Consider the following 13,212-nt stretch of genomic DNA (forward strand, 5'->3'; position numbering starts at 1 on the left):
CGTCCATACGGGCCCACAACTGGACATTTCTTTCTCAAATACCATTTGCAACATGCATTTCACAGTAGCTTGTTTTAACATACTGTAATTCTCACCCACCCCAAGAACAATTATAAATAATTACAGTAAGCAAAATGGCCCTAACCTAAAACCCTGCTCGATACAACATAGGGATACACGCCTCCCATCTCCTCTCCTCTACCCTACCTAATACCTATTGTGTGGTCACGCTCTTCGCCAGATTCCTTGGTTGGTCCACATCGAATCCACGGAGAACAGTCAGATGGTATGCAAGCAACTGAACCAAAAACAACAGTCCATTCAGCAGAATTGTAGTGAAAAGGCAAACATGAAAAGGGAGGTTCGAGGATTTCACAGAAAAATAAGAAAACAAGCGTAGAAAAACCTGTAGTGGAATTATGTTAATCACAGGTTGGAGACAATCCGCAACTCCTGGAACTTCAATAACCCGGCAGGACCCATTAGGACATACGGCAGACGCATCTCCCTTTGAGCACATCACTATCAGGCGCCCCTTGCGTGAAAGTAGCTGCTGGATTACCGATTGTTGCTTGCTGCAACAGGGGGAGAACTTGTTAAGCAAAGGCTTGTTACCAATAATAAAAGTGAAGCGCCTGATTACCTGAAGCAAGCATCATGTGTCGCAATGACAATGATGGGAAGGTTTTCATCCACCAGTGCCAGAGGCCCATGTTTCATCTCACCAGCAAGCATGCCTTCGCTGTGCATCAGCGCGACCTCCTTAACTTTGAGGGCGCCCTCTAATGCAGTGGCATAGTTATAACCTCTTCCGAAAACAAGGAGGGACTCTGAATCGATCAAGGAATAGGCAAGCTCCTTCATTTCAGCATCAAGTTTGAGAACTTCACTGACACAGCCTGCATTGTACAGTACACGCATTCAGGACCTCGGGAGCATCACTAAAAAAAGAAAGCATTTTTCTTGGCAGCATAATAAACTTTTGTATCCAACTCAACATACTTGGAAGACTGGTAAGTCCACTGATGATAGCATCCCTTCTAGCTTGAGTGGATATTTGATCAGATCCAATAGCCAAAGCCATCATCGCCATGGCTACTATCTGACTTGTATATGCCTGCAAGATTGGCAGGTATCTTTGTTAGGACATACAGTATGAGATGGAAAAATTAGGATAGTCATTACAGGAAGAAAATTTAAATAGACTAACCTTGGTACTGGCCACACCAATCTCACAACCAGCATTGATATGAACTCCACAGTGTGTTTTTCTCGACAGTGTGCTTCCAACAGTATTTGTTATGCCAACACAAAGGGCACCATTTTCTAGTGCATAATCAAGAGCAAGGAGGGTATCTGCTGTCTCCCCTGACTGACTAACAAAAACTGCAGTGTCTTCCCTATAGATGGGACCTTGTCTGTCCAGCAAGTCACTTGCAACCTCCATAGTTACAGGAATACCTATGATCCAAATAGAGCAAGGAAAAAGGACTTAAACTACAGGACCCTAAATTCTAATTGCATCGACGAATTCCAAAATTTTCATCATAAAGGCAATACAGCTGGGATAATTGATTGGACTTACCGGTCAGTTCTTCCACAAAAGTTCTTGCAGCTAAGGCAGCATTGTAACTTGTACCACAGCCAATAAAAACCACCCTTCTACAGCGCCTAATTGTTTTGAGATGTTCCTTCAGTCCACCTAAAAGAACCCCACCATCCTTTAGCCTGCCCCTCATTGTTGTTGTTAACGAATGTGGTTGTTCATGGATTTCTTTTTGCATGAAGTGATCATAACTTCCTTTCTTTATTTGTTCAACTTCCATCTCAAGAACAGATAATGCTCGTTGCACAAATGCTGGCTTCTCTTTGTGAGGGTCAAACTTGAGGATAGATACACTGCCATCCTGCAATGCTTAAACCAATCAGGAATAGTAGAAGGTAGGGAATTATATTTCTTGGATATAACATCATGGTGGCAGGGAATCAAGACTAGCATTGATGATTATCAAGGTCTAGAAAACCTAAAATTAAAATAGAGAAACCTTTATAAACAAAATTACTGGCAACTTAAAAGCCAGAAAATGCATGTAAACTCACAAACAAGCCCTTAAAAGATACCTTAATATGCACAATTTCATTATCTTCAAGAGCTAAATAGTTCTTCGTATGCTCTACAATAGCACACAGATCACTGGAGAAAAATAATTCTTTGGGCTTTCCATTTGTTGTCAAGGTTTTGACATCATGAAATGGTTTCCCATTTTGTTGACCACTCAATTCCTGCAAGACAAGAGACACTAGTCATGATATGTATATTATATTATATAGGAAATAATTCCAATTCAATAATACTATTATAAGATATATACAAGTGCTTTTTTTTACATAACAAAATGTACAGTACAGTGTCACATTACTGAAAAGGTTGTCCGGAAATAGAATCAATCTTGAACTACATAAATGCATGGTTCTTAAGGTCGAACAGTGTAGAGCAAAACGTGTGGCAATTAACAAGTTCATTACTATATTGACTAAGTGATGGTGGACTTGTTAATAATTTCATAGATGAGAGAAGGTTATGATAGTGAAAGTCAGTTATAGGATACTATTCATGGAATAATGGAATTAACATTATTTAATGCTTTATGTGTAACTATTATGCTGTTTTCCTCTGTCATATATTTTTGAAGCAGATGACGACAAGAAAAGGTTAACTTTAGTGCCTCATTGTAACATAAGATGAAGCTAAGAACACGCAAAGCAAAAACAAAAGAAGATTAGTTTATTTTCCTCATATTAAACCTACTCAATTGCCGAAGGGTATAAGGATATTATTTCGCTCACATTAACACCAAGTATCAGTGTGCTTCCTCGTTTGCATGCAATCAATTCATTTGGATAGTGTGGACTTTTAAAGATAAGTGCATAAGCTCCTTCCAGCTGCCTCATAACTTCCATAACAACTTGGCTAAATGTCACATCACCTGAGGAAATGATAAACAATGTAAAGAATTGCTATAGTTAAAGATAAATCACAGATGGGTTCAGTCAGCAATTATATATTTTGTAATGCAATAGTAAGTATTCTTCCAAGCTGAAGGAACTCTTCTGCCAAGTTTAGAGTCGTGTGTTGCCAAAGAAGTATCTACATTTTTTTTTGAACTGTACAGCAGGGGAGACCCCCACTGTGGTAATATATTAATATTAATAAAAATAAGTAAAAAAAACTGTACAAAGCATGGGGATGGCATGATCCCCATATATATATATTATATATATATATATATAAGAAACTTCAGATGCTACACATGGTAACTACTGTACAGAATTGACCCAATTCAGGAAGTCCTCTCTACTGTTATCTTTTAGTCTGTGAGATTGTAACTTGGCCTCCTCAACGAAGTGGAAGGTCCATGAGTTGATGGATGGCCTGATGCCCTCAAATATCAAAGCATTCCTCTGTTTCAAGTATCTACATTCTACTAGAAAGTGTTAAGCAGAAATAGCATGTGTGTATCGACTATTCCCTCATCTACTTCCTAGGGGGACAATATCAATGTTTTAGCCATAGTGTAATGCTCCAAGGAAACAATTTAAGAGAATCTACAGACTAGATGGCCCAGATAAATATCAGAAGGTTATTTTTTCTGCTTTATGGTTATGACAGCAATGTTGCAATTCCAAGATAAAAATGCAGTACCTTCTTCATCATGAGATTTATCAAAAACAAATTTTGCTAGTTTCGGTATGACTTCTGTATCTGTATCAGACTCAAAGGTGAAACCATGCCTAGTTAGTGTCTCTTTCAGGACCTGCACAAATATGTCAAAAAATTAGGTTATAATTGTAATTTACCATGTTATCATACAGTGCCACATTAGTGTACAACGGTATAAGGGGGATGAAAATGATCACATACATTCAAGTTTCAAATGGTTGAGGCTTGTCATAGATTTCCAATAAATACAAGATCAACTTTGAAATCTAACATTGAGAATTGTGAATCATCATTTACATAATTAGACAAAAAAAAATTGGTGAAGTACTCTTCAGAACTAGATATTCAATTTGTTAAATAGTAAACAATATGCTGCAGTAACTTTTCCTAGTACCAGAAATTTTATGAGCTTTTAAACTAATGGGCAGATTCCCTCTTTAAAAAATAGGAAGATAATGAGACATCCCATGTGGAGGGGCTCAAAGCATAGACTTTCACATGGGGCGCAAGCTGGTACAGGCGTGTGGTTTCAAAGATCCGTGTGCACTCACAGCTATAAAGATTATACAGAATAAAACAAACAATACACAAGAATTGTATTGCATAATATCACAATGACAAAGTAAGCAGACCTCATAGTTTGTGATGATGCCATTGTGGACAACCAAGAACTCATCGCCGGCACCAGAAGATTGGGGGTGGCTATTCCTCGGGGCAGGCACACCATGTGTGGCCCATCTGGTGTGGGCAATCCCAGCATGCACGCTGAACGCAACATCCAAGTTCACATCCTTCTCATCAACCTCTGCGAAATAATATTATTATTATAAACACGAAAGCTGGAGTAAGATTTAGCTTCTGTGCTACTCCTATAGCATGAATGACAGGAGCACCAAAACTGCAATGGTAACTTTGTCACTTTGTGTAGCATGGAGTTGCATGGAAATCGAAAATAAAGGGGTGTTGAAGTGCCGAACTGCATAACATTTTGAAATTTCAAAAGTGGCATAAACTAAGGAACAAATTTGATCCGAATGGGTTCAACTTATTTTTGGGGGTTATACAAGGCCATGGACACGTGAAGTTCGAGATGTGGAGAAAAGGGATACTAAATTTTTGGGAGTACGCTATTTCAATGTCAAAATGCGAAATAAGAAAAGCAGAATTATCCAAAATTACAACACCAAGTAACGAAGTTGCCCTGGAATTGTGACATGAAACCCGGTTAAAATCGAAGCTTTTACCGCTTGAAGCAGCCAAAAATCCGCTTTGAGCCAGGAAGCATTCAGGAACCAAAGGTTGAAAAGGACAAAAGCAAAAAAAAAAAATCAAAAGAGAACTGACCGGAGTAGACGGATCGCACGAGGTTCTCGATCTTGCCCTCCTGGCGGAACACGAGCGGCGGCGCCCCGACGTACGGCGCATCAGGCGGGGAAGCAGAGGAGGAGGGCGGGGTGCGGTCGGCGTCGAGCGCGATCCCGGAGGAGTCGTAGCCGCGGTACTCGAGGCGGCGGAGGCCGTTGAAGAGGACCTCGAGGATGTAGCGGCGCTCCCGCGACACATTGTAGTTGAGGTAGGCGAAGATCCCGCACATCCTGGCCGGGGAGCGGGCGGGGCTTCTAGAACCTTCTGCTCCGGAGGAGAGGCAGGTTCTAGGCACTGTGGGAGGGGCAAGGAATTGTTGTGTACAGGCCAGGTCGTACGAGTCTACGAGAAGAGAAGCGGTTATGTAGCTGCGTCGGCCGGCCGGAGAAGACGAGGGCGGACGGTGGAGGAAGGCTGGAAGAGAAGAAGAAGAAGCCGCGTCGTTTCGATGGCCGACGGGGTGGACTCGGGCCCAGTGCTACGACTCGCGCCACGTTTGGAATTTTTCTGGATTTTTGCTGAGATCGAAATCGAACTTAATTAATTGACCCACCAAGATGTATAGAAAACGTAACCAGGTTGGAGTTGCCGAAAATCCTGCTTGCATAGGAAGAGGACGGCCGTTCCTTCCCCTCCTTTCTCGTCGCTACAGTACAGACAGGCGAAAGGGTGGGCGACGTCGATTCCAGCGGTTCCCTTCTTCCTCCGGTGTCCTCTTAGGCGCCGGAGGAGAAGGGGAGCTGGAATCGACCGCCGGCTATACTTACTAGCTTAGGTTGTATAGATCTTAGGTCCTGTTTGGGACCGAGTCCTCAAAACGCACGCCGCGTTTAAGCGGTAAGCGGCCGACGGCTCGCTTCTCGCTTTTTTCCCCACCCACGTTCATTCACTCAATTATCGCGTGGCTGGCGATGCCCCAACGCGCGACGGACGCAAGGTGTTTGGCGGGTTTTTTCTGCGTTTTCCGCGGAAACGCAGCGCCAACGCCGTCCCAAACACGCCCTTAGTGTAGTCTAGGTTTCCCCTTAAAGACAACTTCGTGTGGGATCTTTTGGTCTTCGTCGGCGGCGGCGGTCTACCGGCGGCCGGCGATGACGTCTGTGCTCCGACGCAGCTGTGGTTACCCAATAAGGCTGCGTGGTGGAGGTTTGTGCTCTATCTTCTAGCAGTTGCGATGGGGGATAGATCTTGGGTGCTCCCCCGGGGCTTTGGTTTCCGCGCTAGTGATTTCATCACTGGCGGCGGGTTGGCTGCTGGGCTACTGCTTCGTTGTCGAGGTGTTGGTGCCAGCTTCGTCTCCGGCGAGCCTGTCGTGGTGCGCCAGGAGTTTGCGTCTCTTCTTCCTCTGTTGGCCAGACTGCTGATTTCCGTTCAACGCTTTACATCCATCTTGGTTGGTCCGAGGTGGTGGCTCTTGCAGCTTAACCAAGATTTGGAGTCTGCTATTGGAGGATTTGGAGGTGCGGGTGTCGGTGGCGGAGATCGACCGGGTGATGAAAGGAAGAATGTATAGGAGTCCTAGGGACTTCCTTGTAATTTTCTTTTTCTTTATGTACCTGGTTGAAAAGGGGATGTACTGTGCTTCACATTAATATATCTTCCCTTATCGCAAAAAAAAAAGGTTGGAGTTGCCGAATTGGAGCGATCCGATTGGTTATCTTTAGCATGTTGGCAGCAAAGCCATTCTCCATTCACACATGTGCGGTCAGCTATGAATCACCGATACTTCAAAATGGATGCCGTACCCGTATCCGATACGGCCCGATACGGCGATACGCCCCGATACGCGTATCGGGAAGTATCGAAAAATTATGATTTAAAAATAAAAGATTTAATTCCCGATACTCCGTCCGATACTTCCCGATACTCTGTCCGATACTTTTGGGCCAATAACACCTCATTTGAAAGAGTATCGGGAGCCCGTCAACGTAGGCCCATCCAGATTGAACTAATCATTTAGCTATATTTGGTTGAACTTGAACATTTACTACGTATGTTGGCTCTTTGGAAATGTAATATTTATTATCTATTTCGTTCTTACGAATTATTTGGCAATTTACATTTTTAAAAATATATATACTTGCCGTATCGGCGTATCCTTATTTTTTAAAAATCGCCGTATCGCCGTACCCGTACCCGTATCGGCGTATCGCGTATCGGTGATACTTAGGCGGTCAGCCATGGGCAGCTCGGTTATCTCGTCTTGATTTCTCCCGTCGTTTTCTCTCTCGTGTCCTCTCCTTTGTGAACGAAGGTGCGCAGTCGTAGGCGAGGGGCGATGCATCGCCGAAAAACCAGCAGCAATACGATCTCACCCCTCCACCTTTGTGGTCAGTGTCCATGCTGATTGTTACCATCGAGTTTTTTCTTTTTGTTGGTCTTGTTTCCAGCGACCATCATGAATTCCAGTGATATTATGAATCTTTGTACTACAGTGATATTATGAATTCCACATAAGGTTGGCAATATGTATTTTTTAGGAGAAGAGTAAAGAGAACCCTACTGAATATATTTATAAATAAAATAGGTAAAGAGTTTATGTACAAAGGTCTGCGAGAAGAAAACTCAACAGACATCAATTGATGTTATTCCGACTTAACAAAATCACTATTTATGGTAGAAATTTCTTCAACACTATTTTCTTCTCAACTTGCAAAGAATCTGTGCAAGATTCAGTAGGGCCGTGTTTAGTTGCGCGTTGTAAAGTTTTTGAAAAGGCATCTTTCTACATTTGAAGTACTAAACATAGACTAATTACAAAAATAATTACAGAACTCGTCTGTAAATCGCGAGACGAATCTAGCGAGCCTAATTAATCCGTCATTAGAGGTTATTTACTGTAGCATTACTGTAGCAATTTAGCATCTAATTACAGCCTAATTAGGTTCATTAGATTCGTCTCGCCATTTACAGACAGCAGTCGCAATGTGTTTTTTATTTCGTCTAGATTTAAGTCTCCATGCAGGTGCCGGAAATTTTTTTTGGAATTTTGATTTTTTAACTAAACACGGCCTAGATTCCCATCTTCCATAAGTGCTACTACAGTGTAGGGAATTCTTTATGGAACACCATAAGTGCTTATCAGACCAGCCGAAATAGTGTTGCTGCTTGTGATGTCTATATGCACACTATACGTTGTTCCTCTTGATGGCACAAAATCCATTTGCAAACAAGGACAATGCATCAAATTGGACCACAAACAGTGAGTAGTGCAAAGGTTCGTCAGCTTTCATTAGACCTTCAGCGGATGATACTCTAAATGTCATCTCTGAAAACCTTATTACTAATTATACGCTCGATGACTTCAGCGTACATCCCCAAGTAAACTGTCTAACAGAGTATACACGTCAGTAACGTGCATAACTATGATGATACGTCGGTCCGAGTGAACAAATGTCATAAAAGAAAGAACCATGATGATACGTCGGTCCGAATGGCTAATTCTACATTTCGAAATTCATAGAACCATGTAAAATTCGATAGCGATCCTGAAGTTTGGGAGTTGATGATTCCAGTAGCAAAGAAAAGTCAAGTGGTAACAGTAGAATTATCTAAAATCACGACACACAATTTCCCCGAAATTGATTAATTCCCCTACTGCTAGCTGGGCTGGTTTCACACCACACCACGCCAGTTACCAATACGCCCATCATCATTGACCACAAAAGTAATTAAACTGCATCCCAAACAACAAACAGCACAAGCAGCCAAAACCCTTGCTGCTAACCCAGCATCCTCATGCGATTCCACAGGATGATTCGTCATGGCTACAATTAACTATATATCCAGTCTCCATGCAGCAAAAACATATTACACCTGTGATGCATGATGCATCAGCTAGTGACAACAGAATGACACGCCAAGCAAGAACCAATGGCACAACGTATGTGCATCATTTACTGTTGCACAAGGAAGACCAGTTAACATTATTATCATACTATTACTATATACGATTCCAGGATAATTCCAGCCAACCAAACAGGTGTATCTGTAGTTTACAGTTACTAACTGCCGCTCGAGAGAGCAGAGAGCCCTGCCTCAGTTCTTACCTTTTGGCCGGCGTGCACTTGCCTAATAAGGCTGTGTGAATTGGCAAAGCAGCTTCCATTTCCAACGGGGATCGCTGCAGGACCAGACTGGCATCGCCGCCCTGTCCCTGTCCGTCTCATTTCGTTTGTCAACCAAGTTACACCCAACCTAATACAAGAGAGCTGGACGGGACAAGGACAAAATCAAGCAGCCTAACTCCTATGCCTGCCTGTATGCTCACAGCACAGGACATCCCTTGTCTCGTCCTTGGAAACTCCTATGCAGTACAGCAAGCGCGCCAATGATCCGTACTCCTTCCTACGGCAACAACAATGCTTCTGCTCCGAATATGCGTTGAAAGCAAAGCAGACACACATTTCCTTCTCGTCATCATGCCATGACTTGTGAGAGAATCTCAACTTCACGCAGCAGCGGCGAGGCGAATCATCATGAAACCAGAGCCTGAAGATGAACCACCGCAGGTGCAGCAGCAGCTGGAGGCCAAGCCAAGGAGGCTCTACCAAGCCTGGAAGGGAAACAATGTATGCACAATTCTCCTCATCTTCTTCTTTACTCCTTCACCAGTAATTTGTTCTTTAGAGGCAAAGCTTGCGCCCATGAGGCAACCGCACAGCACCAGATAGATTACCTGCTCCACAAACTTCATATGATTTGCTACCAACTGAGCAGAATTTACTGACAAAACAGCTTCCTCAATCTGCAGATATTCCTGTGTGGTGGCCGGCTGATATTCGGACCAGATGCAGCATCCCTGCTGCTCACGACCTTCCTCATCATCGCCCCAACCATCATCTTCTGCTACCAGATGAAATCCAAATTCCACGACTCGAATAGTACTGGCCAACAGCATATGCATCGAGCAGCGTTGGTGATAGTCATCATCACCACGATTATGGTCAGTGTCCATCAAGTTGCTACTACAGCATAGGATAGGAGTATCTTTTAGGACCATCTTTGTCAACTCAATTGTTGTCCCCAGCAACTATCATGGATTCCAGAATGATATCAGACTTGATATCTGAATCTGTGACAAACATACCAATTGCCACGAGCCTAAAGCAGAAATAATTCGGTTCAACTTGGCCTCAAATGCAGGACCTGGTCTTCCTCTTCATGACATCTGCAAGAGACCCAGGAATAGTGCCAAGGAACACAAGAGCACCACCTGAAGCTGATGAATTACTGCTTGGCTCCAACACACCATCCATGGACTGGAGCGATGGGAGAACCCCACGGATGAGGTTTCGCCGGCCCAAGGATGTCATTGTGAATGGCTTCATGGTGAAGGTGAAGTTTTGCGAGACCTGTCTGCGTTACCGCCCTCCACGATCCTCGCACTGCTCCATCTGCAACAACTGTGTCCACAAGTTTGACCACCACTGCCCATGGGTTGGTCAGTGCATTGGACTTGTAAGTAAGAAACTTGTTACTATTAAGAGACTGTTGTAAGCCGTGGAATGAATTTTGCTTCAGTAAGAGACTGCAAGTGCCCAGACCTAGCCGAGTCTTCGTTACAGCACCTTGTATTTATCTCATTTTAAGCTGTTCCTGAATCTGCAGTGATCAACAAGCAATTTGTACTTATGCATAGTTGCATACAGCTCTAGTTGTACTATTAACCAAAAAAAAAGATCCACTTAGTTGTGTTAGACCAAACAGTTAGTGCCAGATTATCACAAAATCAACAGGGAAAGCTGTTAATTCTAACTGGGTTTGTTCATCATATTAGACATCTAACTAGGAAGTGAACTTCCAAAATTTCAAAAGTAGAAATGAACCACACAGAACATATGTCTCAGTAGCTGACTTTTGAGATCAAGGACAGAGCATTGTTAGCACTAAACACTGACTAGTCAAACATAATCCAAAGTCGCGTTTCTGAAATACAATATCATACAAATAAACACTGCCTAAGCAAGGTTTTAAAAAACGCTAGACGCTAGGTGAACGCTAGCCTATGGTTTAGAGTTTTTTGTGATTAAACGTAGATTAAACGTCTTTTGTGATTAAACGACACTGTGATTAAACGCAACGCTAGGCCAAAGTTTAGAGTTTAATCAAGATTAAACGTAGTTTTAAAACGTTTTTTAAAACAGGGTGCCTAAGTAAGTTGCATTAATATTTGCATTCTTAAATAGTTTCCTTGAGCTAGAATAATCACCATTTCTTTTCATGCTCCTTGCAGAGGAATTACCGCTACTTCTTCCTTTTCATAGCAACATCAACTTTCCTGTGCATATTCGTCTTTGTTTTTGCATGGCTGAGTGTCTACAGCCAAATGGAAGACAACGGTGGCTCTATGTGGATGGCCTTGCGCAAGGAAGCATACTCTTTTGCGCTAATCATATATAGTTCCATTGTTGTTTGGTTTGTCGGTGGCCTCACTGTATTCCATCTCTATCTGATCAGTACTAATCAGGTGGTTTACTTCCTTAAGTTGCATATATTTTTTTAAGAATATTGTTATAAATCCTGATTCTCTTATACCAGACTTCAAGTAATGCATTTAACTGGGTTATATGATACACTGAGATAGTTTCAATATCTTAAACTGGTGGCTCAATCGGGAAATTAATCTCTCTGCTATTTTAATTGGTTTCTCTTTTCTTTTTGAATGGGAGATTGCTACTAAAAACTTCATTAAAATGCAAAGACTGTACACTACAAGCTACATACAGAAAGAAACAAATATGGTTTTCGATACAACATGTAGTACAGTGTAGAAACATACACATGAAGGTTGTGAACAATATATTGTCCAAATTGAAGTATTTTTATTTGTCTGCAAAGTAGCGTAAAGTTTTCAGCAATTGCAATGACTATCATAATCATGTTAGCACTTGTTAAATCCTGTAGTTTTAGCAACACTAACTGCATATCTTACAGACAACATATGAGAACTTCAGATACCATTATGACAAGAAAGACAATCCCTACAGAAAGAGAATTGCTGCAAACTTTGCGGAAGTGTTCTTTACCAAGATACCTCCTTCAATGGCCAATTTCCGTTCGTGGGTAGGTGAGGGTGCACTTGAAGCTGGATTCTACACTCCATACATTGGGCTGGATGTGACAACCCCAAGGGAGAAGATTGATCTAGACAGGGAAAACAAAGAAGTACTTGTTGGGGGGCGTGCAGATCCCAACAGTACTTCAGAACATAGACTATGGTTCCTTTGAATACAGCTCAGAGGACAAGAACAGGATTGAGGGCGAAAAAATAGTGCATTTTCCTTCAGATTGGGCACAGGGAAATGAAGGTGCACGAACATCTGCAACAGCTACCACAACATGCAACGATGAAACAAGCGAGGACGACCTTAATGAAATTGATAGTCCGAATATAACTTCCACCCAAGCATCTGCAGAAGCTAACACAGAACCACCAGGCGAGGATGATGCTAAAGAAAGTGATAGTTCAAACAGAACTGCCCAATCTCCAGGAGATATGATCAATAGCATCCTTTAGCTGTGTATTTCTGGGAACTTGATTGTAGATAACTAGATATGGCCATTGTGATTTGTGGTTGATATGATTGTTTATAACATACATGATAAATAAAAAAAATGGAAAGTGTAGTACCATTCTTATCTATAGCTCAAAACATCTTTTCAACAAGAATGTAGTAAGGTGAATTCATTTTTGTATCTCCCATGTATTGTTCAAAATAAAAAACAATTTCATTATTTACGAGCATGTTGACCTTGGATGAAAAACTCAATAAGTGATATGGTGGATAGCAGGATTAGAGGCTACCCGCCCTCACGTTGGAGGCTCTGGGAAGTATTTGATTCTAATCTTGCTTGCCTCAAAGAGATACATGATAGTCTCTTTTATAGAGACGACTGACTTGACCCCTAAGCAATATCCTAACCGAATGAATCTATCTTATCTCTTTCCTAATAAACCAAATTAACCTAATCAAATCTGATCCGGCACTATGCATGCGCTACAGTACTCGTGGGCCTAGGTCGGCCCACTTGCCATAACAATAAGTGAATGCAACAAAAAGAAAAAAAAAGTAGATGCACTGACAGGGTTTAATGCCTTTGTAATGCCAGGCCAGACTGATAAA

General features: G+C 42.1%; 1 protein-coding gene and 1 pseudogene across 1 annotated transcript; one reads left to right on the top strand and one right to left on the bottom strand.

The window, feature by feature from the left end:
- Window positions 1-6: 6 nt before the first annotated feature.
- Window positions 7-5,567, bottom strand: LOC120686049 (glutamine--fructose-6-phosphate aminotransferase [isomerizing] 2-like). The gene is made up of 11 exons (XM_039968209.1): window positions 5,066-5,567; window positions 4,354-4,526; window positions 3,704-3,815; window positions 2,848-2,987; window positions 2,122-2,283; window positions 1,586-1,907; window positions 1,211-1,461; window positions 1,003-1,117; window positions 644-899; window positions 407-575; window positions 7-298 (listed from the first exon to the last, which is right to left on the bottom strand). The coding sequence occupies exons 1-11, from the start codon at window positions 5,313-5,315 to the stop codon at window positions 215-217; spliced, it is 2,034 nt and encodes a 677-aa protein (XP_039824143.1). The 5' UTR covers window positions 5,316-5,567; the 3' UTR covers window positions 7-214.
- Window positions 5,568-9,429: 3,862 nt separating this feature from the next.
- On the top strand, window positions 9,430-12,718 carry LOC120686053 (annotated as a pseudogene).
- The last annotated feature ends 494 nt before the right edge of the window (window positions 12,719-13,212 follow it).

The sequence above is a fragment of the Panicum virgatum genome, chromosome 8N (assembly GCF_016808335.1).
Source record: "Panicum virgatum strain AP13 chromosome 8N, P.virgatum_v5, whole genome shotgun sequence".
Taxonomy (NCBI): Eukaryota; Viridiplantae; Streptophyta; class Magnoliopsida; order Poales; family Poaceae; genus Panicum; species Panicum virgatum.

Coding starts and splice junctions, on each gene's coding strand:
- LOC120686049 (XM_039968209.1), bottom strand. CDS start 5,315: ATGTGCGGGATCTTCGCCTACCTCAACTACAATGTGTCGCGGGAGCGC. Junction 3,816..4,353: donor GCATCATCACAAACTATGAG/GTCTGCTTACTT, acceptor ATATTTGTGCAG/GTCCTGAAAGAGACACTAAC. Junction 299..406: donor TTAACATAATTCCACTACAG/GTTTTTCTACGC, acceptor TTTTTGGTTCAG/TTGCTTGCATACCATCTGAC.